The 14,943-nt window shown below is 38.9% G+C and overlaps 1 protein-coding gene across 3 annotated transcripts in view; it reads right to left on the reverse strand.

Annotated features, from left to right (window-relative positions):
• The window catches only part of ARIH2 (ariadne RBR E3 ubiquitin protein ligase 2), a 37,446-nt gene extending 26,753 nt beyond the window's left edge, over positions 1–10,693 (reverse strand). Inside the window, exons 1-3 of one of the 3 annotated variants that reach the window (XM_087923538.1) lie at positions 10,610–10,660; positions 4,806–4,894; positions 2,550–2,896 (exon numbers count right to left, since the gene is read on the reverse strand). In XM_087923538.1, coding sequence (XP_087779664.1) covers positions 2,550–2,795 — 246 coding nt within the window. In that variant the 5' untranslated portion in view covers positions 2,796–2,896; positions 4,806–4,894; positions 10,610–10,660. Of the gene's footprint in view, positions 1–2,549; positions 2,897–4,805; positions 4,895–10,417 lie in introns of all 3 variants that reach the window. The other 2 variants (XM_026717909.2, XM_026717910.2) reach the window with 2 other exon arrangements.
• Between the last annotated feature and the right edge of the window lie 4,250 nt (positions 10,694–14,943).

Raw genomic sequence — 14,943 nt, forward strand, 5'->3', positions numbered from 1 at the left:
TTCTCTAATTGCTTAAACTTCCTCAGACTGAATTTCTTTTAGTTTTCACAAGACATTTATCATCCTAGTTCCTGCTGAGGTGAGCATATTAATAACTCAATGATGGACAAGAACAACTTTGAAACTGTCTTGTACAGAATATCAACTGTTCCAAAACAGCAGGGAGAACTGGTAAACAGAGACACAACTGCTGATAGGCAAATAAACTAAGAGTAGCAACATGAATCTTGAGAGGAAAATTATCACCGCAGTTAAGCCAACATCAGAGTACATTCACAAACCTACCCTTTCCAGAAAGTGACACACATGTGCACTTAGGGAACCACACATATTATTTCTTGATTAATTTTTCAGCATTTGGTGAAGCAGAATTGCATTTAGTCCATTTAATTTAATGATATTTTAAGTTCAGATTTATTTAATAATAATTAGAGATGTAACAAAACTATTTTCTACAATACAAAACTGAAAGATAAGAAATTCAGCTATTGGTGTCTTTAAATGTTGATGGCAATCATCACAATGTGTTAAGATGCCAGATTTATCAGCAGTACTGCTAAACAGAGGCAGCAATTTATAAATGTAATAATTTTGATGCTTGCTGAAACAGACATAATTTATTCATTAATCAAGTTCTTACATATTCATAAATACTTATAGACTATGGCTATTTTCAGTTTAGTTTGCCAAAATTATCTTTTTTCTTAGAGAACAATTAGTCATCAGCAGGAGACAGCTGTGACTATCTCTAAGCAATCCATTTATGAGAGTAATTATAAGGTTATGTAGTCAGTTTGCTTTGTTTAAAAAATACCATTATTACTTCTTAAAACAAATAATAAAATATCTTATTGAGAGATTGGAGCTCCTAATGTTTATGCATTTTATTTCCCCATATGATCCATGTGACTCTGGATCCATTTTACCTTGATAAAATTTGCATAGCATTTTGAATTTCTTTTTATATAATTTTCTATAATTTCTAGAGATCAAGATGGAGATAGGTGTTATTAAGCATCTTAACTAAGACTTACAATAGTGCTAGTTACATAAAGGCCTCTTTGGTAATGCAAAACACAAATCAAAAGGATGAATTCCTATTTATACAAGTTGGAATGGAATATTTATTTCTTAATCCCTTTCCCTTCTAGCACTGATGATGTTACCTAGTTGGGTAATGAAACATCTGTAAGAAAACAACCAATCTCAGAGAACATCAAGGACTTTTCCATTGGTGTATCTTTCTTATTCTACATTTAAATTCTGGATTCAGCATAAAGAATAAATCTATGTAACCAGTATTCAAACCTAAAAAACTAACTGTCCTTTGTCAATTTTCCCAATGTCCCTATTAATTAATCATAATCTTATTACATACAGCATGATAAACATGACAGCCTGATTCAAAATAATTTCATAGGAGGCAAGACAGAAAAAGGAATACTTCCCTTTATTCTTTCAAGCAGCTTCCTCTTTTGTTATTTTAGAGATCCCAATCAATTAAGAAGGGAAGAGAATGTTACCAGTTTACCAGATTTTTGCTAGTTGCAAAGGACAATTGTAACATTTTAATAAGCAAACCAATGGAAGGAAGCAATAGAAAAAGAGGATATTTATTTGTTGCTGATTTTTTTAAGAAAAAGAAAAGATCAGAGTACGACAAGGAAGAGAAAATCATAATTACATTTGAACATAAGCCTTCAGCAAACAACCCTGTAAAATGACAAGGCATTTCTGATGTTACTTCAAAAGCAGCCTTTCTACTTGCAAAGTTAAATTTTCTTTTCTTTAATCTTAAAATCTGTCTTAAATGAGCCTCAATCTTGTAGAACAATTTGGGGGGGATAGATGAATCACACACTCCTTTCTCTATAACAAAGCTTCCCAGTCAACAAAAGAACTGGACACAGCCCATGCACTTTTATCTGGAACAATAAAGGACGACAATTATAATTTAATAATTCTATGCAGGAAGATTAAGTAAACAGATGAACAATAAATTCACCTACATATACATACATACATACACCTATATACAGGTACGTATATTGCATAGGTATATATATTGCAGAGATACAACAGATATATAGATATGTAACATTGTTGCTCTGTAAGTGTAAATCTGATCTACAATTAAAGAGCAGCAATACTTGAAATCAGTGGAATGCAAAACTTTCATCCTGAACCACTTTTAAGCAGAAAGTGAAGCAAAACATCCTGCTGTTCAAGTAAGAAACTGCTGCTTTATGCGTGAAAACCCAAATAAAACTTTATTAAAAAAACAAACAAAACTGCTGCTTTAAACCTCTTGGAAGTGTCCTAAGCTCAGAGTATCAGCCCTGTATACAAGACAGGACATACTGCGACATTTCTCACTTGAAATAGTTAGAGATGAATTGTATGCACATCCCTGTTGGTAAAAACAGCGATTCTAAGTCTACGACAATGTTGGTTAATTATCATAAACCAGCTAAGTGATTCACATGCAGCTTGCCTGTTCTGAGGCTTTAAAAGAGCCCCTTTCATCCAAATATTGCAGAGCGCCTTACCTTTAACGCAGAAGCCAAGCGGACCATGTGCTCATTCAGGGTACTCTCCGACTCCTTGTAAGTCAGACAGGTAAACTGATATTCCTCCGGATCAAAGGAATCGGCTCCTTGCTGCTCCACGTCATTTGCAACCCCTTCGTAGTAACCCTCAATGTCCCCGGGATCTTCATCTTCTTCCTCATCACAGTTTGGATCATAGTCCTCCTCATTGCTGTCAGAACCTTGGCTGTTCATGTCCACAGACATCTTAATGCTCTGCCAAACCACCAGGCAAGTCACCTATGACAGTTTCTGGCTTTACAATACTGTACTATCGTTCTTTGGACTTCATCTGACTCTTCTGCCACCTAAATTGAACATACCAGGAAGAAGGGAGTGGGAACAAATGTTTGCAAGTTTTATTAATAAAGAATCTAACAATTCTTATGGGGAATTCAATTTAAAAGAATCAGTATTTACATCTGACATATATCATCATTTATCTTTAAAAAAAACTAGCTGCACCTATATTATTTCTGCATCCAAAAAAGGATCCTTAATCAAGGTCCTGTTCATTTACTAATCACCCTTTTAACAGTGGTAATTTATTTTGCCTTTTGTTATTTTTTTTTGTCCTTCATTAAATCCATTACTGAGTTACTGAAAATGTTGGGGGAACAGTACTTACAGTACTGAAATAAAATGCATACTGTTGTGTGATGCAGTGACTCAGTTCCTCATTCTCTGAATAATTTAGGCTGCTTTCTAATTATTAGGTAAGTATCCTGCTTCCTAGTAAAACCATAAAAACCATCAGGTCAAAAAGCATACATACACCATAAAATTCCTTAACTGAAACTATCAACATACACAGTATGTTTATAATGTTGTCACCTATACAAGCCAGTACCAGTTACACGTGTAACAAGAAAAAGCTTTCTAAGCAGTTTCCACAACTTTTTAAGAAACATTTTTATGGCTTGCCAGAAGGAAGGCAGTCTCTACTGAGAAGCCATCTTGGATGTCACATAACAGAATCTGATAGAAGCAATGCCCTTAAAGTCTACTTGGATAAGCTTAAAGGTAGAAAATATTAAAGAAAGCATTCCTTCTAACATGTACTGTAAAGCTAAAGGATTAAGGTTGTCACTTCAAAAACAGTTTCAAGTATTTCTTTATGCAAGGATCTGTACTACATTCATCTTTGCTATATCTCCTGAGTTTGACCATTCGAAGCCAGAGAACTGTACTTTCCAAATTAAAGGAAAGCCCAACGAACTATATCCTCAGTAATGTAAAATAGAAGCGATATAAACTACAACTTTCTATAGGATACAGAAGTGGGTATATTGGCAATTTTGAACAGGGCTATAAATATATTTCTGCCACAAGATTACCAAATAATAATCCAGAAGCACCATGAGGCTGCAAAACACTCTCCCTCAAAGTAGACACCATGTCCAAATGAAAGTATGATTTACCAAGAATTGACCTTGTCGTAGACAGAACTGCTTGTATCATTCTAAGTAGCATGGTCTACCCACCAAGACAGGCAATATGTACAGTTAATTAATTCTGGATATACCATTATCCTCATTGGTAGTATCAATATTTTTCAAGATATCCCTCATAAATGCTTATTCATACATTAATCCTAAAGTTGTTGCATCTAGTCACAATTATAGATTACGGGGGGTGGGGGGGACGACACACGACGACACGAATATGCAGTGAATAGATAACTGAAACCTATGTCATCTATTCATTGTGTCGTTTGCCTTTTTCCCCAACTCGGTGTTATAAAAGGATTAGAATATAGCACATTTACTTTTTAATTTTATTTAATACATTTAAATGTGTATTAAACACATGTATGACTTTTAGTGGCCAATAAGAAACCAGGCAAAATTCAGACATAAAATGAAAAAATAGTGAGAACAGCTGACATCCCGAATTAACGTAACCATTAAAAAAAACACAGGCCCACCCATACTATGCTATTCTGAGGGGAAATTGTAATATGCTATACAAGTTGATCCCTCAGAGATGTTGATTTTACATTTCCATATATATAACTGTATGTGTGATGAAATGTAGGGTAAGAAAATCTCAGCATATCATTATACTCCTTCATTAAGTAACTGAAGACTGTCATACAAAATACTTTATACCAACCACACTGAAAGTATTCAAGGCTTAAAAACCTGTCAAACTCTACATTTTCACTCTTACAGGTTATCTCTTGTCTTCACATATACAGAAGCTGAAGGAACTTACACTGGGCCTGGCAATGGAGATTAAGCAATAACCCCAAGTAGAAGGGACAACAGCATAACATTCACTTGTAACTTCTAAAACATAGGATTCTGTTGCAAAAACATAATTTAAGAAAAGGTGATATTTTACATATTACATTAACTGTGAACATTACTTTCTCTCCTGACAGTGTGTATTCCTCTGAAACTATAAGCAATTAATAAATTTTAATTTTGTTAATTATCACTGATTATGTATGATGGGCCCAGAGTTCTCAACACATCTAGGGATCTAGCATGCACACAGGTTATCTTCTAAACGATATTTCCTAAACTATATTTTACTAAGTTAAATTAAAAAGTTGAAAAAAGCACTAACTTCATTCCATAGTATTCAACAAAACCTGAATGCCTAAAATTATAGTTAAATACAATCTATAAATCTAAAATAGGCTTGAAACAATATAATAGGATAATAAAATGTTTTGCAGTTTTCAATAATGGTAAAAAGAGTATGTATAAATCACTGCAATTCAGTTTTTGAATAACAGATTAAACCTAGACCATTATTCAGTTTTGCATCTCTGCTAAGGAATAAATAGTTCAAAGATTGAGATTGAACAAATTTCATTAAAGCAATTTTTACCGTCCGGTATGCTCCTTTCAACAATGATCTATGAAAAAATCAGGGCCCATGCAATTATAAATTACATTGTTTGAATTGCTGGCATTTTCTTCAAAATATTCCCTTACTCATTTAATGCATGACCTTTGAACATTCCTATCTATATACAGGGTACAGTCCATATAATCACTTTTACTACAACCCAAGCATAATATTCAAAGCCCTTCAAATCTGGGAATATAATTTAATAATATATTAACATATTCAAATTTTTACTTCCTCCTACCACTTGGATAGTAATAATATTGAGCCTGAAACAACTACCCTACTGGTGGACACAACTAGGTTACATGCACTAATGCATGATGGGTGAAAGTCTGTGTGTTTTTAAGTATATGGCATGATACACTATAATCAGTGTACACGTTGAAAATAAAGTTCAGGCAGGTTTTTGGGGAAAAAATGAGAAACAAGCAATATTGTTTATGCAAACTCTGAGTAAGAAAAAATAGTAAAAAAGATAAAAAAAACAAAACCCAAGTTCAACATTTTCTTCATTAATTGCAGTTGTTGGCAGTTACTATCCGCCCATTGGCATCCTGTAACTTACCAATTTGAGATTGGCATCTCCATCAGATCTTTTGAAAGTCCTTTTTTGTTTTTCCCCATGTCTATTTCCACCGTCTACTACATTACAGATATTCTGTCTTAATATACATGTACAACTGAAATATTTTAAAATTCTTTTGCTGAAATCTTTAATCTCTTGGCTTTGACTTCTCAAAATTTCTCATTTTTATTTTCTGACTTTTTCTGTTGTTTCTTTGTTTTTGGCAATCGCTTTTTTAATAGTCATCCCTAATGATTTTTTTGACTTCATTCCATAGTTCCTTATCAATGAGGTACAGGACTTCAAAGCGATTCCTGATGTTCTCATTGAAAATTGTGGCGATATACTCAAAATCATATTGTAACAAGTGCCTGGCTTTCTTTTTCCACTATAATTTGATGTGGAATTCGCACAATTTTTTGTATGATTGTCAGCTTCTGTCCACGCCTTTGTTATTACAATTGTACCCTTCTACTTTTTTCTACCAATAATATAGTCAATACAAAGTGCATCTACTCCATCTGGTGATATCCACATCTATTGGATTGTTTCACTTGCTTGAAGACTTTTCAAAATAACTACCAGTATTGTATGTATCTCATAATTTGATGGTGGTAGTTTACTTCACGTTGTCATTGCACCTCATACAACAAAATCAAACACCATCTTCAGTGCACATCATGACCATGAAAATAACCACAAACATCCTTTACACTCCACACATTGAATTGAAAACCCCCAACACCATACCAACACTGCACTATACAGTAGAATGCATCAGAGCTACTGCCTTGGGATAGAAGCTGTTTTTCAGCCTATTTGTCCTTGTTTTTATTATTCTGTACCGTCTGCCAGATGGTAATAGTTCAAAAAAAGGGTTCCCAGGATGAGATGGATCTTTGAGAATGTTTTGAACTTTTTTAAGGCAGTGGGAGCAATAAAGCTCTTCCAAAGAGGGGAGAGGGCAACCAATGATCTTCTGGGCAATGGCGTTAACCCTCTGGAGTGCTTTCCTATCTGCCCCTGTGCAATTGGCAAACCATACAGAGGTGCAGTGTGTTAAAATGCTCTTTATGGTACAGCAGTAGAAGGTCACCAGCAGTTTTTCATTCAGTTGTTGTTTTCTGAGAAGTCTCAGGTAGTATAATCTCTGCTGGGCCCTTTTGACCAGGGCTGCAATGTGAGCACCCCAGGTCAGGTCCTCTTTTAGGGTAACACCCAGAAACTTAAAACTGGCCACTTGCTCCACTCGGTCTCCATTGACAAGCAAGGGCTGGATGTCTGATCTGTTCCTTCTATAGACCACTATGAGCTCCTTGGTCTTATTGGTGTTAAGGACCAAGTTATGTCCCCACACCACAAAAGCAACCGGTCCACTTCATCTTGATAGGCAGACTGACCCCCCCCGCCGGAGATGAGTCCCACCATTGTTGTATCATCTGCAAATTTAGTATTAGTATTACTAGCATGAGTGGGAATGCAGTCACGCTCATAAAGAGTATAGAGTAAGGGACTCAACACGCAACCTTGTGGTGTACCAGTGTTAAGAATAAGGGCTGAACGGGTATGATTACCTAATCTGACCCTCTGTGAGTGGCTAGATAGGCAATCCATAATCCAAAGGCAGACTGAATAAGAAAGTCCAAGGTCCAGAAGTTTAGACACTAGTCTATGTGGAAGAATTGTGTTAAATGCAGAACTAAAATCTACAAAAAGCATCTTCACTGATCAGCACAGTCTTTAAGCACTCAGCCAGAGATACCGTCAGGACCAGCAGCCTTTCTAGGGTCCACAGCCCTCAGAATGCTCCTCACCTCCTGTTCCTCCACAATGAGGTGGGGGCTACAATTGGCTGGTGGTTGTATTTTATCTGTCTCTGATGTCTCCACTTCAAAGCGAGCAAAGAAATGATTCAGTTCCTCTGCCAATGAAGCATCCCCCTCAGCAGGGAGGACATAGGGGCTCTTTTGAAGGATTCCTTATGCATGGATAACAAAACAGAAGTCCTTACGTTTTGTTTGTACTTATGCCTACCTCATGTAACCCAGGGGCCTTTCTAGATCTCATTTGTTTCAGTAATGTCTAAAATGTATTGCAATGATGGTATATTTACCATCCACTGAACAGGGACTCTGTAGATGTATTGCACTTTTCAAAAAAATCTTCTGCTCCCTGCCCACTTCTACAGCCACACAATACCAAAATGCCATAAATTGAGAATTTCATTGTAAATTACTGTGAAGTATTCTCAAATAATCTCACTTGTCAAATCTCAAACAAGGAGGCAATAGTTTATCATGTTTATTTTCCTGTTTCTACTGCATCTGTTCGATCAAACTTTGAATTCCAAAGAAGTTTAAAGAAATTCTTCCATCTTGAAACATGCCATATAGGGCTGATAAAAAGTTTAATCCTACTTATTGGGATTTAATTGTATCTATATAGTCCCAGATAAAATTCTCAGTTGTTTCCATGAAGAACATTCCAGTGCTGGCAGCTAGTCTTTTTTCGCCTTAAAATATTATTCCAATCAAAATTAAATTAAAATCTCCAGGTAGACTTTTCTAGGCTACTTGTAAACTCAAAAGATTTACAGAATCTAAAATAATCCTCAATTCATGTTTAGTTGAACCACAAAAATGCATTTCAGCCATTTAACAGTCCCCATTACTAACTACTTATAGAATACCCATTGGTATTCAAAATATCTTCTTTAAACACATAGCTGGAAGATTTCCCTCTACTATTGTCCTTGCAGTTTTTGAATGTCTATTAGTATCTGCCAGTTTTTTTTCCAACTTTATACTCAAACTATATTGTTAATCTATAAAATAAGGGAGCATGCTGCAAAGTACTCCTCTTCATCATCATTCCTTCCCCCAGATATATTTAAGCTGCCTTTGAACCCAGGAAGTACCATGAAAGTTTTTGAAATATTAAATTTGTTCATTTCAAGCATCACAAGATTCTTGCTTTTGCTGAGTGTTACAGTAACACTGAACTTTCCTTGGAAGGATGGATATACTTTCTGGTAAAAGCAAATGCTAAAAGCAAATTAAATGCACCATAGTGCATTTAATCAGCATTTGCTTTTACTTTAAAATATCTTGCAGAAAAAGAAAAGTGTAATTTTGTGTGCTCACAAATATTTACACAATGAAATCCCGTAGCCCTAGCCTTTTTTGTCCGAAGAACAACAGGAAATGCTGTTAATAATTAAATTTCTTTGGCTAGCACCAATTTGGATCAACTTCATTTAAAACTATAGTTGTGTTACCAAAAATTCCTATAATAGATAATGTAGTATTAATCAAAAAATGTTGTCCAGAAACATTAAATTTTGAAATAACTTGCTTTTAAACGCATAAAGCCAAGGCTAATTTTAAAATGCTCAGATTGAAATTTTTCAACAAACTTAACTAATAGCCTGCTGCATTCAAATTAAATCAAGAACTTTTCTATTGTAGCAGTTCTAACTATAGACAATCATATTTTTATTCATTCAATGTTTTTCTACCAGCACATTCTTTAAAGACAATTATAAAAGTAACACCATTTAGCTGCAACAAGAAAGCTCACAAAAGCAATCTTGGCACAAAATTTGGAGCATTCTGAACTAGGTTTTTTGCCAAGTCAAAGTTCACCTGGAAGAAGAAAAATTCTTATTAGAAGCCTCCATTGTCCCCCCACAATTGTGCTAGTGCAGAAAAATGGTGGATAAAAGTTAAGAACACTCTTGCTATTATACATGTTCAAATTAATTTAACTTTTCCCCATTGCATTTATTGTCTAGCCTGCACTTTAAGCAGCAGTTGCATTTGCACTTCATTTTTAAAGCAAGTTACATTGATATATCCCAGGAACTGTACTTTGTAGTAGTAGACAAAGCAGTTAAAAAATGATAGGGTCATTTTTTAACTCTTATTTAGTTTACATTGTTAAATGTCACTCGGACAACAATAGAAGTGATGGAATCTTTCCTGGGTAAAGAGAATAACCGCATGATTATTAAAAACAACAACAACACCCTGCTATATCCTACACCTGTTTTCCACCACCACCATCGCCCCCTCCCCAATATCCTTTTTTTAAAAAGTCGAAAAGCTCCCTGAAAAGTCTGTTTAATTTGGATACGTTGACAATCAACGACTCGTCCCAGCCTCCCCCCACTCCACCCCACAACCCGAATTGCTACCCGGCTTTTCCCCAACTCCTTTTCTTCGGCCTCCAAGTCCGGGGAACCGAGGCAGGGAGGAATTAGGGCCGCCCTCAGCACGGCAATCAGCCCGCCTGCCCTTCCACGAGAGCCGCCGCCGCCGCCCCAGGAAAGGCAGAGCTTCCCTCTCCATCCCCCCTCCCTCCAAGTAAACAAGGCCCGACTCCCCTTCTCTACGCTCACCCAAAGCGGGGAGAAGGCCCGGCGGAACTGGACGTCGCTCCCCAGAGAGATTAGAGAGAGAGAGAGAGAGAGAGAGAGACTCGGCCGCTGCAACGGCAGACTCGGCGAGTGTAACCCAGAGCGAGGGGAAAAGGAGAGAGGGAGAGAGAGAGAGAGAGACAGACAGACAGACAAGGGGAAAAAAAAAATCACCTTCCCCCAAGCTTCTCCATCTCTAGCCGGCCCACTATGGCTTGAGCACCGGAAGCTCCAGTCCCTGGCGGAGCGTCGCTTCCGCCGCTAGAAATGGCAGGAGGAGAAAGAGGCAAAGAAGTCCCAGAGCGTCAAAGAAGCCCTCCCGCGGTGGGGTGAGGGGGTGCGCTCAAGTGTTTAGAAGGATTGGAAAGGCAACACTGGCCGGAGCGAAGAAGGGTGTTGGGTTGAACCGCTGGCAATCAACCTGCTATTTTTCATCAGCTTCAAAGCGATCGGCTTGAAAAAAGAAACTTATGGTGCCGCGCATGAATAAAACGAAATGGGACAGGGGCTATTAACAAGAGCCCGGCCCTTAAGGGGTGTTTTCCTAAACTGTTTGGAAACTGTTCAGGTCCTTAATGGGGTGTTTTACTAAACTCCCCAAAAATCACAGGAATGGAAAAGTCTCAATAGGAGACTAAAGTCACGTGTTCGCATTGGAAGAGTGTTTAAGCTTTGCTTTCAACCTAGATTTGGCAGAGATTCTTCCTTGCTCGTGCACGCTTAAGCTGGCTGTTGAATAGTTTGCACAACACACTGAACTTTTCACCGAATGGGCTAGGTTTGCAAAACACTGCTAAGCCAGAGGAAACATAACCAAGGATCGTTAACTTAGCTACTAAGCATAGTGGGTGAACTAAAACCTTGATTCCCCCACCCTCATCTTCCATATGTATTGGACTATGGGTACACTTCCCAAAGTCTTAGCCGTCATATCCAAAGATACTCGTGTAGGTGCTGTTTCAGAGTGGCAGATTTTGGGAACACCAATTAACCAAATAAAAAGTGGTTTTAACTACACTTATTTGCATGATAACTTGAGCTATAAACTAGCTAAACACGATTCAGCGTAGCATCTGATGCAATTTCAGCCAATGCAATCAGTTTATGGTGATCAGTCAATCAACTAGGTCATGCAAATCCAGAAAATGAGAATAATGGTTACATGAACTGTTGTAGAGCGGCGGAATAACCTGAGGCGAACACGGAGCAAACTTCAGCTTTACTTTATTGTAACAATAAAGGGTTGCTGCGGCTGCCGCGCTAACAAGGCAGCCAGCTGGCGGACAACAGCTGATGCCGTTTGACAGCTCCATTTTATAGCCAGCTGTCAAACGGCATCAGCCAATAAACACTGGCGACGAGGGCGGGATACATATAAGAGGCAATTGGGCAAAGAATCGCTAAGCGAAGTCACTACAAAAAAGAGCCGAAGTCACTACCGAGCTGAATGTCACTTTAAGAGCTTACTGTCAGTATTCGCAAGCGCGATTTTCAACTTTCCTCAGAAAATCTGGCACCGATGAGTCGACATGACTTTGAACCCTGCATTCCCGCCTTTCAGACCAACAGCAGAAACAGGGGAATCCTACAGAAACCGATTTGACTGTTTCCTAGATGCCATAGACCTCACTGACATTTTCGACCATAGGGAAAGTCTTACTTTTTAAGTTTTTGCGGAGCCACAGTGTTTGACACTGCTACGGCGTTATTGGCTCCATGTTCAATTAAGACTGTTCCATGGGAAGAATTGCAGGAAATTCTTTCCAACCACTATTCCCCTAAGCCATCCCGAATTGCCAGGCGTCATGCTTTTAGGAGACGGATTCAGGCTGAGGGAGAAACTATTAGTGGATACATGGCTGCCCTACAAACAGCTGCCTTGCATTGTGGGTTTAGAGACTATCTGGAAGACATGTTATTAGACCAACTAGTTTGTGGAGTCAGGGATTTAAGGCTACAAAGGCGTCTATTGGCTAAAGGGGATTTAACCCTTAAATTAGCAATTGAAGAGTCTCAAGCTGCTGAACTATCAGCACTTTCAGCAGCAGAAATTCAGGGAAATCCAATTAGCCAGAGCAGCTCAGCCATCCATTACGATGAAGCCTCCACAGAAGGCTATGAAGAGGCTAATGATGTAAATCGCCTCAGGCAGCAAAAAAAACAATCAAAGGGAGAGCAGGCCAAACCCCAATTTAGCCTCAGCCCATTTGTCTAAGCTGTGGGGGAAACCACCTCAGGGCATCCTGCAAGTTCAGGAATGCCATTTGTCTAAAATGCCAGAGGAAGGGTCATTTAGCCAGGATCTGTTCAAGCAGGAAATACTTTTGCCCAAAAGCCTCAGACAACCCAACATTTCCAAAAACAAGTTGAAGACTGTTTTACCTGCTATCAAGCCAAGCTGACTAACAAAGGCTCTAACAAAATCAGTGTTTTTGTTTCTATAGAAGGGAAACCTTGCAGGATGGAGGTTGACACAGGCTCAGCACTGTCCATCATCTCATGGAACACCTTGAAACAACTACTTCCCAGAATGGCTAAGAAGAAGCTTCACGGCTGCCAGTTCTACCAAGGCAGAACCATCCCAGTCATCAGAAAGGCAATTTTTGTTCAATTTCAAAATTTTAAAAGTCATTTGCCTGTAGTGGTAGTGGATGGTGCCCTCCCTAGCCTGTTGGGGTTAGACTGGTTCCCTGCCCTTGGCCTCCATATAAGAGGAATCCACTCTATTACAAATGCTGGACACCTTGTTTAATGACTATGCTGATATGTTCAGCAAGGGGCTGGGTTGTTATTCAGGAACCCCAATATCTTTCAACTTGGACCCTCAGGCAGTACCAATACATTTAAAGCCTCGAAGGGTACCTTTTGCAATCCGCCCCAAATTAGACATGGAGCTTGACAAATTAATTAAACAGGGTGTATTAGAGCCTGTGGACTTCGCAAAATGGGAAACCCCAATAGTGACACCCCTGAAGAAAGATGGTAGCGTAAGAATCTGCGCAGATTACAAGACATCATTGAACAAATATTTACAAATCAGCGCTTATCCAGTCCCTGTTATCCAGCACCTACTACATTCTTTTGAGCCAGGAACCATTTTCGCAAAATTAGACCTGTCACAGGCCTATCAACAGTTCCCTGTTGATGACACAGCGGCTGAACTACAAACTATTGTAACGCACAGGAGTGCTTTTAAATGTAGGCGCCTCCAATTTGGCATAAGTATGGCCCCAGGGATTTTCCAATCTTTAATGGAAAGACTTCTTCAAGGATTACCAGGTGTAATTCCGTATTTTGATGACATTTTAATATCTGCCCCTGACAAGTCTCAATTACTGCAAAGAGTCAGAGGCGTCCTCGATCGTTTCAGGAAGCATGGTCTTAAGCTAAAAAAAGAGAAGTGCACTATTGCCATCCCACAGGTAGAATTTTTGGGATACAGAATTGACGCCTCTGGTATTCACCCAATCGAATCCAAAGTAAGAGCTATTCACGAGGCACCCACGCCAACTAACAAAACTGAGCTCCAGGCCTTTTTAGGACTTCTTAACTTTTACGCTTCATTTTTGCCACATAAAGCTTCCGTTGCAGAGCCTCTGCACAGACTCTTGGATAAGCAATCCCCCTGGCACTGGGGACCTAAGGAAGCCCATGCTTTCCGTGCAGTCAAATCATTGCTCACATCCGATGCTGTTCTGATCCAATTTAATGAGAATTTACCCTTTAGTTTTCATAGCAGATGCTTCTCCTTTTGGTATAGGTGCCATTTTAAGTCATAGACTGCCTAACGGTTCTGAGGCACCCATTGCCTTTTCCTCCAGAACTTTTTCCCCAACTGAGCGCAACTACAGCCAAATTGACAAGGAGGCTTTGGCTGCAGTTGCTTCTGTCAAAAAATTCCATGAGTTTCTATATGGACACTATTTCGAGTTGGTCACGGATCACAAGCCTCTGTTAGGGCTTCTGTCTGGCGAAAGACAAACTCCTCAAGGTGGACTTCTTTTCTGGCTGCCTATTCCTATACACTGGTTCATCGAGCTGGCAAGAGTCTCTGCCACGCTGATGCTCTTAGTCGCTGCCCCCTGCCTGTTCTTGTGGAGAATCCTGCACCAACTAATGCTGTGTTCCTGATCAACAATCTCAAACTTCCCATCACTGCCCTTGATATCGCTGCCCACTCTGCCAGGGATGAGGTAATCACCCAAGTCCTTGACTGGGTGGGAAGGGGGTGGCCTGCAATTCCTTATGCCCCCGAATTTGTGCCTTTCAAAACTCGCCAGCAAGAACTGTCTTCTTTGCAAGGCTGTTTACTTTGGGGAACTAGGGTAGTTATTCCTTCCAAGTTGCAAGCCTCAGTTTTAAAGGTCCTGCATGAAGAGCATCCCGGCATTGTCAGAATGAAAGCCCTAGCTCACAGTTATGTATGGTGGCCGGGCATGGATGCTCAGATTACAAGTTGGGTGAATGCTTGTCAGCCATGCCAAGTTACCAGACCTGCTCCACCCACA

Source organism: Pseudonaja textilis, chromosome 2, assembly GCF_049901715.1.
Source record: "Pseudonaja textilis isolate UNSWEBS1 chromosome 2, rPseTex1.2, whole genome shotgun sequence".
NCBI lineage: Eukaryota > Metazoa > Chordata > Lepidosauria > Squamata > Elapidae > Pseudonaja > Pseudonaja textilis.